The sequence below is a fragment of the Letharia lupina genome (assembly GCF_014066315.1).
Source record: "Letharia lupina isolate WasteWater1 chromosome Unknown contig_17, whole genome shotgun sequence".
Classification (NCBI taxonomy): domain Eukaryota; kingdom Fungi; phylum Ascomycota; class Lecanoromycetes; order Lecanorales; family Parmeliaceae; genus Letharia; species Letharia lupina.
In genome coordinates, this window is record NW_023502986.1 from 270651 (window position 1) to 295934 (window position 25284).

The window sequence follows — 25284 nt, forward strand, 5'->3', positions numbered from 1 at the left end:
GCCAAGCTTTCACCCTTAAAGGTCTGGATAGAACTGTTCCCTGCCCGTGCAGTTGCAGGGTACCTATACTGCTTTGAAGGCACCAGAACCGGAATGAGCATACAAGAACAGTGATGCTTCTGACCACGGTATAGATTGTGGTTGCGTCAAAATCCTACATGGTGAAGACTTTCTGCGTAGCAGCACTTTGATATGCAGTCAGAGGAATTCATGAAATGAATTATAGATCCCACGAGTAATTGACCGGAAGAGTCTCTGGGGTACTCGGAGAGGCTATATTCGGTTAGTACTAGGGCTTAGCCCCCGATTATTTACAGAATGACGCGAATTGTCGCGTCGCTCAAATTTCTTCCAACAACTCAAGGCATCTACTCGCCACGGAATTTGGATGAGTCCTCATCCATTTCACTATCCTTACCCTTCTCCTCATCAATAGTATTCAGTCGCTTCAATCATACCTTATCCGCAGTACCCAGTACATTATCCCCCCTTTCCTCCGCATATCCCTTGTCAAGGACCGCCTCCTCTACCGGTTCATCCCTCAATGGCGGTACTTCTGCATCCGGCGCTCAGCCCAGCATCTGGCAATACGGACTCATTCTCATTGGCATGTGTTTCGCGCTCTCCATCGCGAGATTGACGGAGCTGACCGGTCTATAGTCCAGTGATGGCTCAATGCCCTTCAGCGGGTCCCGTAGCTTGCCTCCTGTAAGCCAAGTTTCAAAAGTGGTAGGGCAATCGCTGACTATCTCCAGGCTGTGGTTTCCCCTAAAAGTGCACCGTCCAAGCGACCCTTCTCAGCGATAGACTCACTCTCCGACTCGGACAATGGCTACGACTCAGATGATGCTCCCGTAACGGAAAATTGCGACGCCATACGACGCAAAATCAATAGCCTTATTAATAGTGGAGAGATGAAGGTGACAGAATTCCAGCGAGCTTGCGATATCAACAGTAACTCCTATGGAAGGTTTATGAAGTTGAAAGGCCCATACGCGGGTAACATGAATCAGACGTATAAAGCAGCTTTCCACTTCTTCGAACGTCGGAAGCGGGCTGGGATAAAGGAGCCTATCAAAAAGAAAGTCAAGAAGGACGAGGAGAGTCGGAAGCTCGATGTGTCGGGCGTTGAGCTCGAGGGAGAAAATGACGAGTCTGTCCCCGTCTACGATACTTGTGATGAGGTCCGTCGAAAAATCGCCGCATATCTCCGTGAGCCCAACGTCACGCAAGCCGGCTTCCTACGCGAACTCGCAAAGACTCTCCCGGACCCATCTGCAAAGTTGCAGTCGAAGCAGCTCAAGGACTTTCAAACCAAGAAGGGTGCCCTAGAGGGGCAGACATCGCGGATCTTTTACGCAGCATATGTATTTTTCGAGAAACAAAGACTCCAGCAAGGGAAGCCCAAAAGTAAGAAGAGAGAAGAGAATGAGAAGGTCTGGGGCCTGGAGGGAGGTATTGACACCAAGCGGAGGCAAAGCAATGTCTGGTGCCTTGCTGGAGAAAAGCCTTATATGGATAATTATGGTAAGACTCATGTTGCGGGGAAATTCTGAGGAATATGAAGATTTGCTCCGGGGTTTGTTTGGTTCTTTTTGCTGGATTTGGCAGTTTTTGTGGGAGAGTATTTGTCCAATCCCAACAAGTAAGCGTCTAGACTCTGGGAGAGCTCAGGGCCCGAGCCAAAGCCCTTGACTCCATTGCTTGAACAACGTTTGAGATTCAGTGAATTAAAAAGGCAGGAAATATATAGATCACCAGCCAGAAGCTGTGGATTGCTACAAAACGAAAAAAGCTAGTGAACAAGATCAGATGATTGTCATCACATGTGGCAAGTACCGGTAGACACATCGACACAATTTTGCGGTCAACCGCCTCAAAAGCTGATCGGATCTTTGGGGAATCTTAGCTTCAGACGGTAGCAGAGAACTCCAGGGGTGAACGACAGGTACACATGGTGTACGTACCTAAGGCAATCGGTGGGCAGTGACTGAGAAGCCTGACTCTGACTCGAAACGTCGCTGTTCTGGAGGACTCGTGGTTCGCTGGCTTGATTGGCTCACGGCCCTCGAATCGCAAGTCTTGGCGGTAGATGTTTCTTCACCAATGCTATGACTCCTGGCATTGTCTGGTCAATTTGCCTTGTATCACTATGGTATAGTAGCGGTTTGCCTGCAACATTGTTGTCCGACAAGTCGGTCGAGGTGTCTTTGTTCCCTACACGCGTCTCAATATCTTTGTCGAATCTGCCACAGAATACCATTGTTTCTGGCTGACTCCATTGTGCTCTGAGAGCATCGTGCGGTTTATTATTTCTTCACCTGATTTCTTCATCCCCTATATACATACTCAAGACCCACGAATACGTCCGTCTCACCCATTCACAACTCCAAAACTAAAGCAGGCACCAAAGCTAAAGCCATGTTTTCGCACCTCGTAGCCCCAGCGCTGGCGCTGCTCATCTTCACTGCTCTCGCTTTGCCGACTGTCGACGGTCTCCCCGTTGCGACTCTCAGCGAGTCCCAGCTCGTCTCGATAGCACCAAAATCTTTTTCCTGCGCCGATGCTTCCAGCCAACAGGAATGCCGCACCGCTGCGCAAGCTGTTGGGCCCATCAGCGCGTCATTTACAACGTACGGTGTCACTACCCCAGGGGAGCAAGCCGCGATTCTCTCAACCATGGCATTCGAGTCGGACGATTTTCAGTACCAAATTAATCATTTTCCAGGCACGCCAGGTCAAGGGACTCGAAACATGCAATCCCCAGCTTATAACCTCAAGTACGCGCAATCGATCTCGGCATTAGCACCGTATCTCGATAAAATCCAAACATCCGATGTAGTAGCCGTCCTTGACCTTTTGATCCAATACACAAATTATGACTTCGGTAGCGCCGCCGTAAGTACCCTTTTTGAGTTATTTCTTCCCCTTTCATACCCTGGCCCGAGTCTTAAGACATGTTGAGGAGTAGAGACACATGTCTTGCTCCTCAAACATACCATCAGACTCAAGTCCATCATAGAAGAGAAACGCTGAATCCGAGATGATATAGTGGTTCTTGACCTCGCAGTGTGATCAGAGTGTCAGGGATGGATTGCAGAGCGGGAGCGCAGCTGGCTTCAGCGCGTATATCGCATGTATTGGGACCACCGAAACGAGCGACAGGACTGCGTACTATCAGCGAGCAGTGACTGCACTAGGGGTCACGACCTCGTAGTGATGATCAGAGAACAGGGCTCCAGCGGTCTAGAAGTCCGATGGTCCACTCGCGGTGAGTCCGCGCGGACTGCGGGAGGATATCTGTGCTTGTTTTTAAGCTTGCTTGAAGTATTTTCAGTGCATAACTAGGTAATTGGAATTCTTCAATCCTGTTGCGTTGTTTCTCGAGTGTCTTGAATGAATCCGTGATTGTCCTGTAGAAGATCTTCATTGCGCGTTGTGTGGGCTTTGCAGAGGTTGAGTACATCAGATCAGGAGTGAATGCCCAAAGCTGTTCTAATGTAAGTCAAGCGCGTATAAAGGTGGCAGAGACCTCATTGATTCACTCACCACCAAAGCTGGCTTTGAATCCTCAGCTTCGCCGGTGTAGGCTAGAAATTTATACGCGGCTTGATCCTCTATTGATGCCAAGAGCTGCGCACTGACAATTTCCTGTACTGAGCACGTCTCCCAATCTAGTCCTCTCGAACGCTGCAGCGTTACGCTCCATTTGAAAAGCCGTAGAGAGTATCTATCTTTCTTGTCTTTGACGCCAACGATTTCACGGCACGAGACACAATTGAGAAGCCCTTGATCATCTGTGGTCTCGAAGGATGTTAGTGTATGTACCTTTAGATTAATCTTGAGAAGCTCATTAAGCTTGAGAGCTACTCAATGAAATGGAAGAGTTTTCCGAGACAATGCATCAGCCGTCAGAAATGACATAACCCATATAGCACCATGGATGCAGAGGGTAACTCAAACGCTGATTGACTGTGCTTTTCGGGATTCTTCTAGGGCAGTTGTATCGGCGACCTTGCCATGGGACCGAGTTTTCGGATGCAGGCCTCCTTCTTATTGCCCTTTCTTGGCATTCGGAATCGTTCGCGAAAAGAGAAGGAGAGATTGGCCTACCTCGAGGCCAGTACAATCGATGTCCGAGATAAGAAGTTGGCTGACATCCACAACCCCAATGCCTGCTGTGGGACCTAGAGCATTAGCTGCTGCGTAGCCTTTGTTGTTACCAGCATTTTCATCATCTGAAATGTTGACGCTGGGTTTGTGACAATGCCAAAAGTCCATCATGTCTGCCCAGCCTGCACTGGGGAGATGCTTCCAAACCTTGACATCATTGACTAACAAAGTGCTGCAGGACCCACAAGCGACTTGGGTTTCAGATGTCAATTTGAATGCCGGCCATGGGTCATTGCAATCGGTAGCTTGCTTGGCTTGAGGGGGAAGTTTAGCAGCGTCGCTGACGAAAAGGCGAAAAGATATCTCCCTTGTGGTCGCTGGAGGGATCTTCAGGTTTGCATCGCTGACTACCAGACAGGGCAGCTCTATGGTGGCCTCTTCATCCTCGTGCTTCAGCTTCAGCGTTCTCTGGTCATGGCACAGCCACACACGCGTCTCTGCGTTGCAATTGGATGGCAGTATCGCGAAAATCGTGACTCGGCGGATGTTGAGTAGTAGCTCCGCATAGAGATAGATGGATGACATGGGGCAGAGGCGAGTTGGAACTAAGTCTCAGCATATTGTTTCTCACACATTGTTTTGCATTCGACACCGATAGTGCCTTTTGAATGAAAGCAGTAGGAAAATGAACAACCCACGATGTTGTGATGCAAATGTTCAGAGTGTCGATCTGCCGTCTACGGTGCGGCTTGAGACGCCGTTGAAGTGGGGAAGTGGGGGAGTGAAGCTCCCATGTCTCCAAGTTTTGAATAGAGTATAATATATGTACTTGAATCACTTATCCAACCTTTTCATCTGTCTTCAATTTCATCAGTTCTTCAAAAAAAGGGTATAACCACTGTTCAGTTTATTTTAATCAAATTCAAGCATGTTCTCATCGTTCTCCTCTTTCTCCAATCCCTTCAGTGTGCCCCGCTTCTTAGGAGGCAACCCTGGGACAGCAATCGACATTGAGTCTGTCGAGGTCCACCAAGTCGAGACAAAACACGAAAAGCGAGCACGAACGCTGAAGCACCTACTTAAGCTTAACCATGCAAATCACTCCATTGTCTACCACAATCTCCATTTCCACAATCACATGCCCCATGTGCGAGCATCCCTCCTGATATCTATTTCTTGATGGCTGAGCTCATCCAAAAATCAGGTACTCGGATCCGCTTATCTCGTAGGAGGTGACTCGGATCATCTCAATGCTATATACGAGAAAGAACACAAAGAGCTGGAGCCATGGAAGGATTCGCCAGGAGAGATCTCTACATACGATTGGCGAGATTACTTGGGTGATCGGCAGTAGGAAATGGATTTCCCTGCTCGTCAGGGCTGGCTGAGTCTTTCCAGGTACCAAAGAGCTTACGTCGACTTCTTCGAAGACCAACTCGTCCTCAATGGTTACGATTGGAGAAAGGTGCTGAGCGAATATCTCTTCACCGGCAAAGAGCCACTCATAAATTGCATGATCGCTGGACGTATGTAGTTCTGCCTAGTCGCAGGGGCCTTGCCGTGCTCAAAAGCTTACGATTCCACAGTTGGCCACCCTCTCATCCACCTAGGCTACGCATTCGAGCTTTCTTCTCGCGAATTGGCCATGGAAGCACTCGGCCTAGCTGCTACCTCATACAACTTCCTGCACAAATACCTCGACAACCCCTCCTATACAAAGCCATCCACCTACAGCACCTCCTCCCCGATTGAGATCCTTCAGAAGGTTGCCGAAGACAAGCGCTTCGATAATTTGTTCGACCACCAAGGCGCCGACAACATTGAGCCCCTGTTTGAAGATCATGAGACAGCAGTGCTGGAGCATTGGAGTGCTTGGCAATTACCAAACCCAAAGAAGCAATTCGAAGATAGCCAGTATGCAGCCGTTGCTCTATTGGTTGCCACCCATGAGTATGGGAGCAGCAGATCGTACGACTTCTTCCTTGTACACTTACTCACAACAAGCCATGCTGTACGGATCCTTCTCCCTCTGATACCCGCAAAGTTCCATGTGGCACTGGTGAGGCAATGGTGGTTGCTTACATTGGCGGTGTATATCGCGCAATTACGACCCAAGATCGAGTTGAGGAACATTACAAAGTATGATACTCAAGGCAAAGATTGGATGTGGGTGGACAAAGAAGCCGTGGAGGGAAAACGGTCTTTAGATGCGCATTTTGTAAAAGGGTTAAGAGCTATGAAAGAGGCAGCACAGACATGGGGAGATAGCGAGCAATATTACTTGAAGGCGGCCTGTAGGCTCGGAGGAGAATTCGATGGATGGGGCGGATTTGGGCCGTTGGAGGCTGGCGGACGTAGGGGCAGTGCGACCGGACATTGATGAGATGAGTTGAATGATGTACAAAAGTATGTGGAAAGAGGTCACATGATGAAGGTTCATTGATTAGCATCGTAGAGACTAAAAGCCGTAGACGAGATTCTCTGGTTTGTCTAAGTACTTGTGACATTATGTGCCCATCGTATCCTCTATTGAACTTGAATAGTCTAAACTTTCAGTCGTCTTGGCCTCGGATCGAGAAAGCAGAAAGTTACGAGCAACGTCATAAGCTGGTCAGAGCCCTCCTCTCCTTCTCGCCCTTCCTGAGAGACGTGCGGGCTTCCTGCCGTCTCTCACAAGGTCGAACCCAGCAATAGGTTTAGTGCTTCTCCCTTTCCGACCCTCTGCTGACTGTTGCGAGACTCTCAGATGCCAGTCCAGCAGGAAGTGTGGCCGCACATTCTTTTCTGCTGCCCTTCATAGCCCAAGGAATCTCCCACTTCGCCGTCTTTCCTGAGACCACCAAAGCCTGGTCCTGCATGACCTTGCCTGAATCGCGAAAATCGACTTCTTTGAGACGAGGACAATTCCACACAATGCTCTGCACGTCCTCCCCTGTAAGCCAAGGGGCATTCCGGATGTGAACATATTCAAGCTTAAGCAGACTGGTAAGATGCCGTATGAGAAAGCTAGGTTGGACAGACTCGACATCGGCGCTACCCTGAGTCCAGGATCTTGCGAGGTCCGAGCCGAAAACCATACCAGAAATAGCAATGGATGGGTAGTTGAGGGAATCGATCAAGTCATCGTTGGTCAAGCCCCCAAAGTTCAGCTTGAGTTGCCTGTTCCATATTAGCAAATCGTGTCGAGAGGCGATGCCTAGGAACGTAACCTAATGTTTCGGCACGCTGCAAGAACATGGACGACAGGTCCTATAGGCATAGAAAGACTTGTCTTGTTGAAGAGATAGTTGGTGCCGGGATGTGTGCCCTTATATGTTTTCTTCTTAGGCTCCATTAGCTGCTTTGGTGGGGCCTTGGCAGCATACAGAGGTATCTCTCTATACTTCCATTCCCGCCAGCTTGCAAATCCATTGGCGCGGTCCTCCGCCTCTTTGCGGTCCGAAAGCTCGAACACGCGCACTAGATCCGCATAGGGTCTTGAATGTGATACAGTAGTCACAAATTGAGCAAAGCGGTACGTCGACCGGAACTTCGGACTGTGGTAGAGAAGAACCACCGCTTCTTCGGACAACACCGGACTCGTAAGTAGTAGGCATAAGAGAGTCTCTTGAGGCAAGTAAGAGAAGATGTGGTCTTTCACTTCGGAAGCTATAGTTTCAAGCATTGGTTTACCCATGGGTCCCATCGCCTCTTCGGCGGCTGATGAGACAGACATGGTGAGACAGGAAGGAAACCGATGTGTTTTCGGGGTCTTGACAAATCATGTAGATGATCAATAGGATTTTGAGAAGAGGCGAATCTAGAAAGAGTATGTGTTGTTTTACGTGTACCAGTGGATTGAGCCAAGATGATAGTGGGAAGTGAGGCTCAACTTATACTACTGTAGTATCCGCAGCGAACCATTACCAAAAGTGAGATAGTTGGAAAAGGAAAATCCAGTAGCAGGAAACAGGTGTTGACTCATACTCAAATTAAATCATTATAATTGATGAAAAAGAGTGAATATCTCCAGTCTTTGAGTGAGTGAGTGAGCGAGCGTCCCTCACGTCCTTGGTCACTCAAGTCATCTTATCATAGCGCAATGCGTGTAATTGGAAAGCTTGCTTTCTCAATGCTCAAGACTTGAAAACGAGAATGGATGCTACGCTAAGAGGCTAGTGACCAATCAGATCATCGGATTTCACCATTTTCAGTCTAAAACACACCTTATTTCTTCATTTTCGATCTAAACGCGGGTGCACACGGGTACGTCCAAAAGAGGAAGCTGGAAAAGAACTTCAAAATCCTCAAATCTACCTTTTTTGATTCCTTATATTTTATTAAAAATATGATAATAAACTAAGTACGTAGAGTTATAGAATTACTTATACGCTTTCAAACAACGTAGTGTAGACGAAATTTGATAAAGTATTCGTCTATCGAGCTTGCGAGAAGAGCCTCTCCGGCAGGAGCCCTCGGAGAGCCCTCGGAGAGCCCCCGGAGGGTCAGGGGGGTTTTAGGGGGTCTCCCCCTACTTAGTATATCAAATAAATTATAATATCTCTCTCGATTCTTAAGGTTAGATCCCTTAAAATCCCTTAAACCCTTCAAAGCTCTTTAAGGGCTCTTCGAGAGCTTCTATCGAGAGACTATTAAAGTAAACTTAAAATTAATTAAATATTATTAAAATAATTAAATTTCGAGCTTACTTTAATAGCCTTTCGATAAAAACTCTCAAAAAGCTTTTAAAGAGCTCTCGAAGGGTTTAAGAGGTTTTAGAAGATCTCTCTAAAAATTAAATAGTTAAAAACTAGTACTCGATAAGCTTTTTACTACTAAGAAGCCCGCGCCTTAGCATATATTTAGAAAGCTTATTTTCTTAATATTTAAAACTTAAAAATAAAGATAAATGCTACGCTAAGAGGCTAATAATTAATTAAATTATCAAATTTTATTATTTCTAATCTAAAATACATCTTATTTCTTTATTTTCGATCTAAATATAAGTATACGCGGGTATATTCAAAAGAGAAAGTTAAAAAAGAACTTTAAAATCCTTAAATCTACCTTTTTTAATTTTTTTTCTTTTATTAAAAATATAATAATAAAGTAAGTTTATAAAGTTATAAAGTTAATTATACGCTTTTAAATAGTATAATATAAACGAAATTTAATAAGAAATTTATAAAGATATACTAAAATCTAAGATTTTTATTCAAATTATTAAGCTTACGAGAAGAGCCTCTTCAATAAAAGCTCTCGAAGAGCCCTCGAAGGGTTAGAAGAGTTTTAGAAGGTCTCCCCCTACTTAGTATATTAAATAAATTATAACGTCTCTCTCGATTTTCAGAGTTAGATTCCTTAAAATCCCTTAAATCCTTCGAAGCTCTTTAAGAGTTCTTCAAGAGCTTCTATCGAGAGACTATTAAAGTAAGCTTAAAATTAATTAAATATTATTAAAATAATTAAATTTTAAGCTTACTTTAATAGCCCCTCGATAGAAGCTCTTAAAAAGCTCTTAAAGAGCCTCTAAAGAATTTAAGAGGTTTTAAAAAGTCTCTCTAAGAATTAAACAATCAAAAATCAGTATTTAATAAGCTTTTTATTATTAAGAAGCCCGCGCCTTAGCATATATTTGAAAAGCTTACTTTCTTAATACTTAAGATTTAAAAATAAAGATAAATATTACGTTAAGAGGCTAGTGATTAATTAGATTATCGAATTTCATTATTTCTAGTCTAAAATATATCTTATTTCTTCATTTTCGATCTAAATACGAGTATACGCGGGTATATTCAAAAGAGGAAGTTAGAAAAAAACTTCAAAATCCTCAAATCTACCTTTTTTAATTCCTTTTCTTTTATTAAAAATATAATAATAAAGTAAGTTTATAAAGTTATAGAGTTAATTATACGCTTTTAAATAATGTAGTATAGACGAAATTTAATAAGGTATTCGTAAAGATATACTAAAATCTAAGATTTTTATTCAAATTATCGAGCTTACGAGAAGAGCCTCTCCGGCAGAAGCCCTCAGAGAGCTCTCGGAGAGCCCCCGGAGGGTTAGGGGGGTTTCAGGGGGTCTCCCCCTGAGTATATCAAATAAATTATAACATCTCCCTCGATTCTCAGTGAAATATAACGTTTCTCTCGATTCTTAGTGAAATATAATACCTCTCTCGATTCTCAGGGTTAGATCCTTTAAAACCCCTTAAACCCTTCGGAGCTCTTTAAGGGCTCTCCGAGAGCTTCTGTCGAGGGGCTGTCAAAGCAAGCTCGAAATCAATTAAATATTACTTAAATAATCAAATTTCGAGCTTGCTTTGATAGCCCCTCGACAGAAGCTCTCGGAGAGCCCTTAAAGAGCCCCCGAAGGGTCCGAGGGGTTTTAGGGGATCTCCCTGAGAATCAAAAATAGGTAAAAACCAGTACTCGGCAAGCTTTTCACTACTGGGAAGCCCGCGCCCCAGCACATACTCTATTTAGGGCTGAGGCTTGGCACGCAGGCTCACACTTTCCCGCCTGCACGCTGCATTCCTTTGTTTCCTCAACTCGTGCTCTTTACTCCCTCTGTGTATTGACCGCTCTGACAACCAAACCCATGCCTGCGCAGCTGAGGCAGACACCAGGCTTGTCTGCCCCTGCCCAACACGCCTCATCATGGCAACCACGTACGGTTCCGACGTCCCTAGTATCAAGGTCGAAAATCCTATGAATGGCCAGACGCCGCACATCAAACCTGACCCTGAAACTATAGGCGCTTCACCTGCTGCTCACACCGATGATGACCTGTACGAAGATGCCGGGGATCTCGACTTCGCGGGCGCAGATCAGGACCTTTACCTTACAAGGGTCCCCAAATTCCTTTGGGAGCGCTGGTCACAACTTGACGACAGCCAAGAAATCACTATAGGTATGGTCAGAGTCGAAGGTGGGTTAGACAAAGTTAAGAAGGTAAGCCATAGCCCGTTCACTTTGCGCTTTATGTGGATCTTTGTCACTAATCATGACCGGTTTAGATGAGCATCTTGTTGTCACCAGATGTAGTACAGAATCGAGACCTACCAAGAGAATACAATATGCAGATCGTTGAGCAAGATCCAATGAATACTTTCGTCTTCAGCGAGAAGGATCTCCCGGGCTACAGAGCATACTCGGCCGACAGAGCCCCGCCACGGTTCAAGGACCGTAGGAGGATCGAGAAGACTCGGAAGTCAGAATATAAGTTTCGCAGAGCCATCCCGAGTAAGTGCATCCCATTGTGGAACTCTACAGAACTGATACTGTTCACTGCAGAACAGACAACGCTCGTGGGACAAGTTCGTACTGAGATCAATTGTCTGCCGGTTGAGAACAAAGACTATATTGAATACATGAAGAGACGAGCCAAGGAAGAGTCACTGTCCAAGCCAAAGATTCATGTGCTGAACGCCAGCGTTGGTGGAAACACACTTCAACCCGGAATATTGGGAGCTACTGTGGACACCAGCGCTTTCATTGTAAGGGTTCCTTCATCTTTCACTCACAACGAATGGACTGACTGGATTATTAGACAAAAGCTGGTCCGAGTCGTGGGAAGAAGCAGGCCAACAAAGCTGTCAGGGTTCCGGCGGACGTACTCTTGGACCAAATCATGAAATGCTTCGAGAGATTCGATTTTTGGGCACTTAGGTCCTTGAAGGTTGAGCTAAACCAACCCGAAGCCTATCTCAAAGAAGTTCTCGAAAGGGTGGCGACACTAACAAGAAGTGGCATATATGTTGGCACATATCAGCTTCAAGCATCGTATAAGGACACGGCCAAGTACAACTTCAGCAACGTCAAAGCAGAGCAGGCGCCTGAGGTCGCTTCTGATTTTGGAGGAACCGATGACGATGATGAGAATGTCAAGATGGAGGATGTGCTTCCTAAGTAGCCAGGGTCGTCGTAATTATTATCAACTGTATGGTGGACTTTGGCATGCGCGCTGGATTCTACCTTAGCATAGCGATGGCGTTTTGGCAGGAAGCGGACAATGCTCACATTTTGGGATTCAAATAATTCGGGCCTCTTCACAATCCTAGTCTGGACATGTAGGCACTTTCTATACTCATTTGTGATAAGTCATATCTATGTCAAGTACCTTCAACTTCTCACTGGGAGACTGAAACATTCAGTCCTTCTACGCCCTAGCGTGACACGCTAAACTGATCCTTGTCACTTTCAACATCAGTTCCTTTTCCTTTCATCACTTCGTAACTACCAACTTCTCCTCGACACTCTCTTCTCGCTGTGGATATAGCCAGGGAGACATAGCTCATACCCACGATAGAACATGTCGGAGGAAGACCAAGAACTGTTAAAAAAGATAAGCAAAATATCCGGTAAAGACTTGTGCCACAACATCCCAGTGCTTTTGCTGACGAGCATCCAGGCCACATCAATCTTCACAAAACTCAGGCAAATCCTACGCAAAATGACCCGAACAGTGATTTTGCATCGCCACTACCTTGGAACAGGTACACACCAGCTTCGTCAGGTAACTTGAACGCCGCACCTTGGAGGTCACCACGCGTGGCACCGTACACTCGAGGCCGAGGCCGAGCTGGCAGGATTGTGGCAAATCCTCACCGGAACCGTACTCTCGTCCTGAATAACAAATCCGGGGTTTCAATCCCCAGCGCGAAGGAGCCTAGTCCAGACTCTACTCCATCAAGTACAAAGGCCATTCAGTCGGAGGATGAGGAACTCATCCTTCGGCAGTCAACAAACCGCTGGGTCACCAAACGTGATCGACATATGCAACTCATTAATTCCTCGGTATACGACAAGGAGACCCCAGCCCGCAACAAAGCTATTGAAGAATCTCGACGACAAAAGGCGCTTCAAAAGGATCAACGAGAGAAGCAGAAGATTAAACGACACTTGAATATCCTACCTTCCCGTGCAGGTCAAGCTGCCAATGCTGTCCATGAAGTCTCAACCAATGGGCTAAGATTTCATGTCGCCGATGGCGGAAGCAAGCTTGTTCGGATCCGCGGTGAGAACCATGACAACAGACTGCATTGATTCTCTCGCTCACAGCTTCTAGGCGCAACTGACTCCGCGAGCACGACCCCAAAGCAAGCTAACGTCGGCGGTGTTACCTTCCTACGAAGCAAGAACGGCAACCTCTACCGCTCGGGCATTGTCAAAGCCGAAAGGTAAGTCTGCCTCCTAGGTCGAACGGTCGATAAGTCGCAGCAGAACTTTCCGTGAGAACACGAGTAGCTGACCACTCTAGGGCCACGGGCAAATTCAGGAAGATCGCTGAACCATGCAAACGGTTTACTTTAACGGGTACCCTTTTCTTGATCCCTTAGTACCTCAGTCAAAACATCGATGTTGATGCCAAGCTGCATCTCCTCGTTGGTTCAACGTTCTGGGCAATACTAATCATGAGTCCATCTTCATTTAGGACATTGCCCAAAAGGCCCACTATGCCCTTACACACATGATCCACTCAAGGTTGCCATGTGTAAAGATTACCTCCAGACAGGAACTTGTCCGGCTGGTGATTCCTGCGACCTCTCGCATGATCATACACCCGAGCGAGTACCTGCTTGTTTGCATTTCCTACGTGGCAAATGCTCCAACCCCTCATGTCGCTATGCACATGTTCGCGTCAATCCATCGGCCTCGGTTTGTAAGGGCTTTGCCGTCCTCGGCTATTGTAGCAAAGGAGCAAACTGTTCAGAACGACATGTTCATGAATGTCCCGATTACGCTAACAGTGGCGTCTGCCGCAAGCCGAAATGTCACTTGCCGCATGTTGATCGGGCTGGACAAATCAAAAAGCACGCTGCTAATGTTACAGATCGCGCGAATGGCTCCGAGAGAGACGATGATAGTGACATAGTAAGTGATGACGACTACGACGAGATAGATAGCGATGATGTCGATTCAGACGGCCTGGAGGAGGATGTGATGCAACTTTCAGATGAAACAGCTTCCCGCGCTCTATCTCAGCAGCAAGACTTTGTTCAATTCTAGAGTCTATGGAATTATCATGGGAGAAGAGAAAAACGTGCTTGACGTGGCGAAACTCCCTACCAATCGCTACGCCTTTGAGGTCACAGCAAACTTGGAGAATTTCCTCCTATATGTGCATCACCAAGGGTCCTTCAAGGTTGTGTCTTGCAGCAACCCGGCAGAAGATGAAGCGATGAGGATCGTAAACATCACTAATGCCATCCTGTCTTGGTTCTTACTTTCTTTCGGCTTGCGGACGTATTCCCTTTTCGATATTTCTGTATGGGAAAGAGAATGGTGGATCATGCGATTTTCTAGATAGCAATTACCAGAAAAGATTACTCCGTTCGATGTGCCTTGCAGATATCACTCATATAGCTTATGCGTGCTCGATTGCTCTCGCTTGCCCGGCTCCGCTTCGGGCGAAGCGCTACAACAGCAGCCTTTGTCAGCCCGCTCAATATTCTGACAGGTGCCGGATTGTTCGATAGCATCAAGATTGACGGTTTCTTATTCGGAATGCAGACACCTTATACGGCGGCTCCCTTCATTGGGCCGAGGTAACAACATTGACGGGGAATCTCGCGGACAGAGATATCTCGAACGTATATTGGCGATCTACGTCCAAATGATTGCGAAACGCGTCTTAAGAAAAAGCAAAGGGAGCTCAGGAAAACAGCAAACAAATGTAGATTTATCCGTTGTATTACCCAGCGTTCTACACAGGTACGGGTGTGGGATTGAGAATTAACTAGCCCAAGCTGCATGGGTCGACTGAATCGGCATACAGTGTCCCCAGCAGGCTTTCACACTCTTAAGTGAATGGACTGGAATGAGAGAAGGGCTCAGTCGCTGCGATGATGCAGTATAATCAAGCTTGAGATGCATTGGTCTGAAGGGGTAGGAGGGAGAGCAGACAAAGGTTTTGGTATAGTTTATTTGTCAAAGAGGTACTTGCATAGAAGCATGCGTCTGCGGCGGCCCGTAAGGAAGCCAGCATGAACACACGGGACACGGGGATCTTTGCAGCTACCTTGGACTTGTAGCAATCTTAGGAAATGAGAGTCTATATCCGACGATGGACTTTCTGTTTGGTAGAGTACAACTGTTTTCCAACGAAACTGACGAATCCAACGTGCTTCCTTTTGCCACTGTCCGCAATGTATCGTCATCACATGGCCCTTGGTGGGAGAAGGGAAGAAAAGCATTAAGCACATGCGATGGCGGATGGGCCCAGGGGACAAGAAGCAGATAGATAGTCTTTCGTTAGGCAGTTATCTCCAGCATGGAATTTCTGGGAGCCGTATGAGTAGTAAATGTGGAAGCGAAAGAGGAAATCCATGCCCGGGTCCTTGCTGTGATTCGCGAGAGGGATGTGATTGAAAGCCAGGGAAGTTTTGATGCTTTTACTTCTTTGCACCTCGGGCCAATCAATCGACAGCTTGTTGCATCTCTGTATCTTTGCATCTTTGTATCTTTGTATCGGTGACCTCGACTCTGGTGCCTTGGTCAGCTTGAAAGGGGGATGGATGATGGGTCAGAAGTAAGGTAGAAGATGAGTCGCAGGAGAGGCTGCAGACGGCAGAGGGAGGTCATGCAGCAAAGCATAAATTCCTAGATGCGGGGTTGGAAAATAATGCTCAGCTGCTGCTTCGCAATTCGCTACAAAGATGAATTTTCAATCCTTTCCCGTCGTAAAGTAGTCATATGCAGGCCTGCCCAAACTAATACCCATCCTGAACCCCCAAAGTATTGGACAGTATAACTGCACCCAGATTCTTCTGCCCGACCAGCTGCTGCACTCCTGCACACTCCTGCACTCTTGCACTTCTGCACTCCCTACACCACTCTTCCGCACTTCAATTTCTACCTACGTCGTCATCACCCTCATCTCCTTGGCTCATATTCTCTTGCTTTTCCTGAGGCCTTACTCCCCACGCTAAGGGTGCAGCAGCAGAGAAGAGACCAAGAGGAAAGAAAGCCGCGATAATCGATCACATATTTGCCCCATCCCGTCCTATCCCATCCCATGCTTTGCCTCGCTTGATCTTCCATACGCCGGTACGGATCGCCCTACAAGTTCCCTTGGTGGCCCTCAGGTGGGAGGGTCCTCCATCATCCATGACTGTTGACGGATTTACGGACGCGTGCATAACTTAGCACTAGTCATAAAGGAAAACGGCTGCTATCTGCTTCACTACCTCTTTCCCCAGTCTCTTCCTGGCTCTGATCTCCGCACATCCTCTTTTTTTTCTTCTTCTTCTGCTTCTTCTTCTTCTTCTTCCATCATCATCATAATCATTATCATCATCATCATCATCATCATCATCATCATCGTCATTATCATCATCATCATCATTATTTTTGTTCACTTCTAATATCACTATCACTATTATTTTTATCCCACAGCCATCTATTTCCAGCACCAGACTACTGCCAATCTATTGAAAACTCAACTTTGCTCGGGTCTGGATCGGCACATTGGCCATCATTATTGACAATCCCCAAAGTCCCCCCCCCTCCCCCTCCCCCCCTGCCGCCTCCGCTCACCGCCTCTTTGGGAAATTCTCAACTTCAGCAAGAGCCATGGCCGGCTTGGCCACCAGCAGCCAGCTCTATTCAAATGAGCCTCCGAATCCCCTGCATATGCAGTACTGGCGGAAAGGACAAGGGCAACTTGACCAAGAAGACGACTCTGTTCTCGACGACCACATCCTCGACTCTTCTTCTTTCGACGCCGCCGCAATGGACAACCTCCCACGAAGACAATCTTTTGCCAGCAGTGCCTCCCTGCTCTCTCCCGCACAGCAAGCCTGGCCCGATTTCGCTTACAACAATGATGCCACTCCTACTGCATCGTTGAATCATCAAGCGCCTCTATTCTCAGAGCACATCGCCAACCATTTTGCACCCAGGATTCCTCAATACCCAAATTATGCCAGCCACATGGCAGCATGGAATTCCCAAGGCAACGTGGGCTCCGATACCTCAAATGCTGCAGCTTTTACCGCTTTCAATACAGATCTTGACGACGTCAAACCGGAAGAGCCCTTCAATCATGATGTTGCCCAACCATCGCACCAGAATCTTTACGGAGGACTACCGCGCCCCTCGGCTCCAGATTATCGCCACGATGCTGTATCAGCGGCTTCTCCTCAGTGGTCCACATCATCCTCAGACGCGGTGGAAAAGATACCCAGGAGCGGGCATGTCCAAAGTCCGACGTTCAATCACAATGCACCGCACTTGAGGCGGGACGGTGTTCGCAAGAAGAATGCTCGTTTCGATATTCCGGACGGTCATAATGTCCACACCATCGACCTCTTGATCGCCGCTGCCGATCCGACTAATGAAGAGAAAATTAGGACACTCAAGCAGGAGAAGCGGTTACTGAGGAACAGGCAAGCAGCGTATGATGACCCTCACACTGCTGGGCCTCACGTATCCACACTGACGCCAATCTAGTCTCGACTCTCGATGCCGCAAGAAGCATCACACTGAGAAATTGGAGGAAGAGAAGAAACAGTTCATCACCATGATTGATAGGTTGGAGGAGGATATTCAGAACATGCGGCTACAGGAACAAAGGTGGCTACATGAGCGCCAGCAATGGCATCAATTCACCGAGGGTCTCGCAAGGGAGAAAGAGGAGCTTGTTCGACAGCATACGCTTGAAACCGCCGAGCTGCGCAAGAAAAACAACTGCTTAGCGGAGGAAATGCAGAGGCTTGAGAGCATGTCAGTGTCCGCTCAACCTAGCTCTGCTGGGATATCCGCCGGCTTTCCTGATTTCGAGCATCTTACGATGGATACAAGTTCGTTTGACGACTTCGCTTTCATCGAGAACCCTATCATGAACACCGAGCCCAAAAACGAAGCATCCCTCGTGGTCATACCAAAGAAGGAGACTCCACCGCCTATGAAGAATGAAGATACTTCAGCTGCTTCGGGACTTCTGTTGATGCTCCTGCTTTGTGGCGCCTGGGTAGCGTCGAATACATCGTCAGCAACTGCTGTCATCCCGCGCATGCCAGATGATGTCCGAGTGGCATCCTCAGCGATCCTAAAGAACATCTACAAAGATGCGGGCCTCGAGCCTTGTCATACTACTAGGCCAACCTCCAAGAACCCTGGTATGGCACAAGCGGGACCTTTTTCGAGCCACCCAAACGCTTCACCTCTGGCAGCGTTACACAATGACCTCACGACCCCAACTCAGCAGCAAGAGCGTGAACAGCTCTTCTCTCTCTCCGCAGATCAGTACAGTCATATGATGTCTGATGATCTATTCGCCGACGAGCCCGAGCTGAATGCACCACCCTCTGATAGAAGAAACCTTGGAGAACTTTTCGCGGCCATCCGCGTGGAGAAGAAGGGTCCCGCCGCCGAGGTTTACACCAGGTCACTCATGCGAAGTGAAGTGCCCGCAAACCTGGTCAGGGACTTCGCAAGAATGGTCGCCGAGGGCAGTAGGCGGAGTGGGGAACCGCTGAGCTAGCCCTTACGAAGCAGCTTTTGATCAATGTTTCGACAAGCATGACAGACGACAAGTGACTGATGGAGGAGCGGTCTGTCGCTGTCGTCCACTTATCGACCACGAACTATGAACTACGAATCTCTTTTGTCCTTTACGATGATGATCATGAGCAAGACCTATATCGCGTTCAGCACGCAACCACAGACCCCGCAAGGGGTAAACAATCGTTGAGGATGGATTGATGAATTATTCAGTATCTGCGATTAAGCGAGCATGTCAATGATACCTACTTTCTACCAGACCTCACGGCTCACGACCTACGGCAGAGGCTTTCTGCTGTTCTTCAGCGAGCGTTGGGATTGTTTGATGATTTTCTTGCTTTCGAGTCAAGCGATATGAATAGGATTTGAGGGGGTTCACCCTCCACGGGATATTGACTCAGTGACTTTGATGAGACCGAGCTACGAGAGGAATGCGCATAGCGCGCGCTTTTTGTTCACTTCTTGATGTCTACTTCTAGATACGAGACAAGATTTTAAGGGTATGAAGCCCACGGTTTGATGTCGAAGAGCTTAGCCAGTGATTCGTCCTCACTCAAATCTACATACTCTTCCCCTTTATCGAAATTTCTTCACATATACACGTAAGACGACAACGTAGATACCCAAGGCTTTGTGCCTAGCAAATTCTTTGTTTTTTCTCTCGTAGATACATAGCCCGTGCCTTTACTATTTACACCGACGCCCACCACGCCCCTAACGCCAAATCCAAACCCGTACCTGCGTCCAGCGCCCATGTACGTCGCGCATCAGTCCAGCCTGTGACATGACGCGTGCATCTCTAAATCGAGTCCTTCGTTTTCGGACTATACTTGTCCTTCCATATCCTGTCCCGAAATAGCAACGTTAGCCTGGACTCGAGATCAACAACATCGGTCGGCATCATGAATCCAGGACTCGGCGAGCTCGCTTCGTCCTCCTACTTTCCACGTTGTTCATTTGGATAGTTCGGTTGGGAAGCGGCGATAGACCAATCCTTCACGCCGCAGTAAGTCATGTTTAGGGTGGAGTGGTCTTGGAGTGTGCGAGCCAATCATCCAACATTCGATCAGAATGAATGAAACAAGGTCACCCAGCTGCCCGAACAATGGTCGCAAGGCTAGCACGACGAAAATAGTATATTTCGAATGGGATGAATTGCCACCCGAGAAGGAATACACGGAAGATAATGGGTTGCACGATAGGGAAGAAAGGCTTACCAACTGTTTCCGAGGGTTTTGGATCCGTTCTGTTCGGCGAGACGGTAATATTGCGCTGCTGTATACTAGATGGGATTAGCAGGATGCGTTGATGCCTGATGTGATGTAATGTGATGTGATGGGATGCGATGGAGTTAAGGGGAAGGATTGGCCTGGAAGAGAGGTAATCGATGAAGGATCGAAGGTCTGCCTGGTTGAGATGCGCCGCTGGCTTTGGGGATATGTTTGAGGGATCACAACCGCTTTTCTCACAGCCAGTCAAGCAAGCCGCCAGACAGCAGTGAGAATGTGAGGGTGACTCCAAATCTACCTGGGCGATTAAAGGAAGAACGAAGTGTTCTCTCCATACTTTCGACTTCTCAAGTGTCCTTGTTTGCGGAATGAAAAGAAAGTCTGGACTCACTCTGTCCTTTGGACCACCTTGCCCACTTTCATAGCACCGCGCAACCTCATTCATTGCATCCGTATCCCCAAGGTTCGCGGCCGTCTCGTAATACTTCCTCGCCGCAACCACGTCCTTCTGTACGCCCCAACCGTGCCTAAAGCTATTCGCAAGCTCGTAGATCGCAAGCACCAACTCTCCCTTCGCAGCTCCTCCCTTCTTCATACCGGAATGGAGAGCAGCGGACTCAACGGATGCAGAAGAGGATGCTGCTGCGGATAGATGCTGTATGGCGAGCGGAGGGTTAGGGGGGACTCCCCAGCCATGGCGCAGAGCAAGACCGAACATAATCTGAGCCATAGCGTTGCTATCTGCTAAACGTCCGAACATGGCTGTTGAGTTGACTAGCTCCCCTGATTCATGGAGACGAATGGCTTCCTGAATGTTTTCATCGCCCTTCGCAGAGCTGACGCTGCGGGTCGTTCCTGGACGAACGCTGAGACTTTGCTCCGGGTCTGTCGGTGTTTCCTGCGGGAATCTGTCTTGGTAGAACTTCTGTTCACAAGTCACACCTTTCGGCTGCCCATTTAGGGAGGCAGGCCTGTTGTTCGGATTTCCCTTTGCCAGCATTGTCGCTCTTTCTTCCCACTGTGCTTCCTTCTCTTCACCCTGAACGGCGACATCTTGTATATGCGGTAAATCCGTAGGCACATTGACAGAGCTCGAACTCGGAGTGCGTGATCTGTTCAAATGTAGCCTTTGGGACAACCTTTTCTCGCTCTTGGGTGAGGTCCTGGACTGTGCTGACTGTGTAGATGCATTGGAAGAGCTTCGCAGACGGGAAAAGTGGCTGGAAAGACGATGCTCGCTCTTGTGAGGTGCGGGCTCGGCAACTTCGCTGGTAAAGCTTGGAGGGCTGATCAGCTCTTGAGTGTTTGTGTCTGATCTAACAAAGGTAAATCCATCAGCAATAGGGTCGGGTTCCGGTGGAGACACCACGCTTGGGGTGACATCTTCCTTGATCTTTTCTTTCTTCTTGAGGATATCTTTGAGCGTCATGTCGTCTGCTGTAGAACGGAAAATGAAAAATGAACGACGCTACAAAGCCGCGATCCAGGGGTTTGCTGGTGATTGTGGTAGTGGTAGTGGTAGTGGTAGTGAAGAGGCAATTGGCCCTGTCAGCCTGCCTAACAGCGATTCACTTGATTCGCAGAATGTCTGAATAACTTCTCAAATGCCTTTTTGGTAATGTTGAAGGCATTGGGGCAAAGTTGAACAATAATCAAAAGCCAAGCCACTCCGTTGTTGACGTTCAGTTGGCTCAGCCTTGTTAGGGAATTTTGGCGTTTCTGCGTCTCCCCACTCTTTCTGTTGCATGGCCATGTTACGCTACCAAACAATCCCTTCTCATGCACTAGATTTTCCAACCCCAGGAGCCCAACTGCGACACTGACACTGTATGTGCCAAGACTCATGGTTTGAAGCAGCTGTTCTTATCAAGAGATGCATTGCGATGGCGGATCCGCCGTAAGACACTTCAATCCCTTTTGGCACAAGCTACATGTTTTGACCAACGATGTATAGAGCACAGCATCTGAGTTCCAACTTCCTCGAGCTTCCCTCCGAGATACGTAATCGTATTTACACCCATCTTCTCGTCGACGAGGACACGTATACCGAGGGTAAGGACTCAAAGTTCATTCGTGATGACATTGGTGGCATCCTCATCCGGGAACTTTACCCAGGATTCTACAAGGCTGGCTCTAGACGGAGGTCGTACTGGACACCAGATTGGGATCCAATCCACCATAAAGAACGGAGAACCACTTACACTCTGGATTCTAAAGTCCAACTCCAGCTTTTCTACGTGTGTCGTCAGGTTTACAACGAGGCCTCTTACATCTTTTACGCACATAATCGCTTCTACGTGGATACAATAGACACTTTTGTTCCATTCCTTGAAGATCGTCCGGTCCATGTTCGAGATCTCATTAAGACGATATCGATTCCGGTGCCCTACGGAGTCCAAAAAGACGAGGGAGGGGAAGATATCCCGAGATTCTGTAATGTCAAGGTATCGACCTTTGAAAAAGCATGTGCAGATCTGGCTACCCGCCCAGAGCTCACGGCGAATCTAGAGCAATTGGATCTCCGCGTCTGGGACTATTATGGAGAGGAGGAGTACACCATGGTAGGCAGTCTCGACATGGATACTGTACGGATATCCACATACTGCGCAGGAGAACTCGCCTCGATGGCGGACCCTCGGATAATGACTCTGTCCTTTTTCGATTGGCACCATTCAGCCATGGCTGGGCCTGAAGGACAGTCCGTCTTTGAGCCGCTGCCAGATCATATTCGCCGAAAGCTTCAAAGGCTTAGGGACATGTCTAAGCTTGAAAACGATAACGACGACAGTGGTGGGGATGATGGCAACGACGATCGATGAGGACGACGGCGACGACTTTGAGGAGAACCTCACCCATTCAGATGGCTTCCAAAGGGGCATAATGCACGCCATGCTCGGTAACAGGCCGCATCTCACACGTTAATTCCGGCCCCTGATACGAGCAGCAGTTACGCCCCAGAGGGGAAAAAGTGGTTTGAGGGCGCTGATGTCTTGAATTCTGTACTACCAGGGGTATTATACTAGACGAGTCAATCGTAGATGACTGAGGCATTTTAGATAGAATCTTAGCGGACAGAAAATGTCTCTACCCTCCTGGGATTTTCATTGCTTTTGAGGACTCTAACCGCAACAATTGCCATTTCTCTCGCCACAGCTGAATCACGAGCAGCTTCTCCTACTCTATAATCTACAAAATCCCTACTCTCCTACAACGGGTTGATATCTTACTTCTTGAGGGGGACTTGCCCATTATTGGCCGTGATCTTGCATTCTCTGAAGCCACGGTGAATGGCCGCGTCCAGGCTAAGGGCCATATCTTCCTCACAATACTCATGGCTTTTTACTATGCACGATTGTTATTGCACAGACTTAGTTTTACTAGGTCAACTGAATCAGCTCCCGTTCCAGTGCTCGGGCAATCTAAGTCTGCAGGAGCAGGTTTGCTTGATCTGGCGTTGGTACTCCATAGCTTTTGCCTCGACAGACCAACAGACGTCCTTAGGCACAGTACACAGTATGAAAAGCCAGTCGACGACAGATGCTTGCATGGAAACCGTCTTCAATGTAGCGATGAGCTGAGCGATGTCTCTGTTCTATGTCATGCTAATTAAAGCTCCAAAGCTTTCCAAGAAGGCTGTCCTCGTTGGCTGAATCTCCATCATGCTTCATAAATATCTTCTTAGGTATCTCATACTCAACTTCTGGGGGCTTCTTGATGTCCTTCGAGAGTTCCGCGTCGAGCATCTATGATGTATTAGCGATTTCAAACCTGCCAAATCGATCGAAGACACTTACGGTACCATAGGAGTAATCCAGGAAGTCTTCCAGATTGTATGCTTGCTTTGTGAACTGCTCCGAGATTATTTTTGCGATAGTTGCAACATTTGGATGGTAGTGCGACTGGAGCATCTGGATCTCCCATAGACTGCTCTCTTGTGCATGTGTCTCCATGGGATCTGATTCCCCCTGTCCAAAAGGATCTCCCCACGTTTCTTCGTCTTGATCACCCTCGCCAATTCTGTGGATCATGAAAGTACAGCTAGGGTGACTCTTCAGAAGGTTATATATCCAAGGTACTACAACAACAATCCCTGATGGTGGTGCGAAGAGGCTTAAGCGGGCGAGCCGCTTGACAAAGCTTGCTACCAAAGCTGCTGGCAGATGCGTCGATGCTAAGAAGGTGTCGAGAAGTCTGAAGAAGCGCGAGCGGTGCTTCGAGTGGAGTATTCTAGAATCAAGTAGAGAGTAGAGCTTCCGATAGAACTGGGGGTAGTCCAGGTTCTTGTGCTGGATCAAATAGAAAAGACCAGAGAGCGAGAGTAGCGAAGTTGACCCGCCAACATTGAATGAGTCCGTTAAAAAGTCCATGAGTAATTCCACTCTCAGAAACCATGGCGCTATTCGATATGACATCAGCTCGAGGATTGTTTTGCGCTGGTTTTTGCTAAGGTCTTGACGCAGCAGTGCCATCCATGCCTTCTGAGCCTGCTTCTTATGTGCAGGCATTGAGTGTATATCGCGCTTTGATTTGTTGGGAGACCCCACGTAAAAGATTCCAATCTCTTCCTGCTGTTCTGGGATCGATTCTATGACGGCCATGATAGTGAGTATGTTTTGCACAAGAGCATCGGGACCATTGTTGGAGGCGAGGTCACTGGAGCGGATCAGCAAATGTCCGGTGAGGGTGGGCTTGACACATACGCCAAACAGGCAAAGGTATAGTATCGGACGTCGTCGTATTTTTCGACATACTTTTCCACGAATTCGGCCCTAGTTTCTTCGGCAACATTTTCCTCGATCAGAGTCTGGACAAGTTTTCCGAAAAGACCATTTTGCCAGACAGCGTCTTCAGATTGATTCAAGTGTAACGCTTTCTCCTTGACTAGTCGCATAACGACGGTCAATGCCGTGCTCTGTTTACCAGTTCCTCCGTTTCTAAGCAACCGCAACAATCCTTGCTCATAGTCCTGCAACCTCTCTCTGAGCCATTGCACTATTGTAGCTTCATTACCAGAGCCTTCTCGGAGCTTGCTCAGATTTCCTCCAGCCATCAATTTACAGAACACTCGACAGAGTGTCACCGCGGCAACAATGTCTTCGTCCAATGCCCCAACTTTTTCTTGCAAATATTGTAGTAGCGTATGTATGTTGTTGTAATTGGTCCTTGATTGAAATATTTTTTCTTCGAGCTGCAGAGCTTGATCTTGGAAGTCGACTTCCCGGGGGGAGTCCACTGTCACCGTCCGGCTCTTCTTCGAGATACGAAATGTTTCATCCTTTCGCTTCCTCTTTCTTCCAGGCTCGACCCTGCTAGTGGTAGCTTTGGCCATTATCGGCTGCATTATGTCCTGTGAATGCTCGGATCTAGAGAAGTCATGGCTCCCGAGGTACTTTTGAAGTTGATAATGCCAAGATAGAAATGTACCGCCTAATCTTATCGAGTCTAGGGTGACCGTC

General features: G+C 47.7%; 10 protein-coding genes across 10 annotated transcripts; 6 read left to right on the top strand and 4 right to left on the bottom strand.

Annotated features, from left to right (window-relative positions):
• Nucleotides 1-544: 544 nt before the first annotated feature.
• On the top strand, nucleotides 545-3217 carry HO133_003270 (uncharacterized protein; the record flags this gene model as incomplete). Its single annotated transcript, XM_037294193.1, has 5 exons — nucleotides 545-607; nucleotides 661-708; nucleotides 756-1527; nucleotides 2405-2898; nucleotides 3071-3217. The coding sequence occupies 5 exons, from the start codon at nucleotides 545-547 to the stop codon at nucleotides 3215-3217; spliced, it is 1524 nt and encodes a 507-aa protein (XP_037149574.1).
• Nucleotides 3218-3223: 6 nt separating this feature from the next.
• HO133_003271 (uncharacterized protein) lies at nucleotides 3224-4698 on the bottom strand (the record flags this gene model as incomplete). Its single annotated transcript, XM_037294194.1, has 3 exons — nucleotides 3224-3490; nucleotides 3550-3804; nucleotides 4114-4698. The coding sequence occupies 3 exons, from the start codon at nucleotides 4696-4698 to the stop codon at nucleotides 3224-3226; spliced, it is 1107 nt and encodes a 368-aa protein (XP_037149575.1).
• A 343-nt stretch (nucleotides 4699-5041) lies between these two features.
• HO133_003272 (uncharacterized protein) lies at nucleotides 5042-6493 on the top strand (the record flags this gene model as incomplete). Its single annotated transcript, XM_037294195.1, has 4 exons — nucleotides 5042-5260; nucleotides 5318-5463; nucleotides 5512-5639; nucleotides 5700-6493. The coding sequence occupies 4 exons, from the start codon at nucleotides 5042-5044 to the stop codon at nucleotides 6491-6493; spliced, it is 1287 nt and encodes a 428-aa protein (XP_037149576.1).
• Nucleotides 6494-6809: 316 nt separating this feature from the next.
• On the bottom strand, nucleotides 6810-7828 carry HO133_003273 (uncharacterized protein; the record flags this gene model as incomplete). The annotated part of the gene is made up of 2 exons (XM_037294196.1): nucleotides 6810-7272; nucleotides 7323-7828. 2 exons carry the CDS (start codon nucleotides 7826-7828, stop codon nucleotides 6810-6812), a joined length of 969 nt encoding a protein of 322 aa, XP_037149577.1.
• Nucleotides 7829-10751: 2923 nt separating this feature from the next.
• On the top strand, nucleotides 10752-12006 carry HO133_003274 (uncharacterized protein; the record flags this gene model as incomplete). Its single annotated transcript, XM_037294197.1, has 4 exons — nucleotides 10752-11045; nucleotides 11111-11336; nucleotides 11388-11590; nucleotides 11644-12006. 4 exons carry the CDS (start codon nucleotides 10752-10754, stop codon nucleotides 12004-12006), a joined length of 1086 nt encoding a protein of 361 aa, XP_037149578.1.
• Nucleotides 12007-12405: 399 nt separating this feature from the next.
• HO133_003275 (uncharacterized protein) lies at nucleotides 12406-14102 on the top strand (the record flags this gene model as incomplete). Its single annotated transcript, XM_037294198.1, has 4 exons — nucleotides 12406-12454; nucleotides 12505-13110; nucleotides 13162-13273; nucleotides 13844-14102. The coding sequence occupies 4 exons, from the start codon at nucleotides 12406-12408 to the stop codon at nucleotides 14100-14102; spliced, it is 1026 nt and encodes a 341-aa protein (XP_037149579.1).
• A 2565-nt stretch (nucleotides 14103-16667) lies between these two features.
• HO133_003276 (uncharacterized protein) lies at nucleotides 16668-18579 on the top strand (the record flags this gene model as incomplete). Its single annotated transcript, XM_037294199.1, has 2 exons — nucleotides 16668-17491; nucleotides 17547-18579. The coding sequence occupies 2 exons, from the start codon at nucleotides 16668-16670 to the stop codon at nucleotides 18577-18579; spliced, it is 1857 nt and encodes a 618-aa protein (XP_037149580.1).
• An 819-nt stretch (nucleotides 18580-19398) lies between these two features.
• HO133_003277 (uncharacterized protein) lies at nucleotides 19399-21257 on the bottom strand (the record flags this gene model as incomplete). Its single annotated transcript, XM_037294200.1, has 3 exons — nucleotides 19399-19444; nucleotides 19817-19881; nucleotides 20220-21257. 3 exons carry the CDS (start codon nucleotides 21255-21257, stop codon nucleotides 19399-19401), a joined length of 1149 nt encoding a protein of 382 aa, XP_037149581.1.
• A 400-nt stretch (nucleotides 21258-21657) lies between these two features.
• On the top strand, nucleotides 21658-22647 carry HO133_003278 (uncharacterized protein; the record flags this gene model as incomplete). Its single annotated transcript, XM_037294201.1, has 2 exons — nucleotides 21658-21725; nucleotides 21783-22647. 2 exons carry the CDS (start codon nucleotides 21658-21660, stop codon nucleotides 22645-22647), a joined length of 933 nt encoding a protein of 310 aa, XP_037149582.1.
• Nucleotides 22648-23430: 783 nt separating this feature from the next.
• HO133_003279 (uncharacterized protein) lies at nucleotides 23431-25157 on the bottom strand (the record flags this gene model as incomplete). The annotated part of the gene is made up of 3 exons (XM_037294202.1): nucleotides 23431-23571; nucleotides 23623-24481; nucleotides 24529-25157. 3 exons carry the CDS (start codon nucleotides 25155-25157, stop codon nucleotides 23431-23433), a joined length of 1629 nt encoding a protein of 542 aa, XP_037149583.1.
• Between the last annotated feature and the right edge of the window lie 127 nt (nucleotides 25158-25284).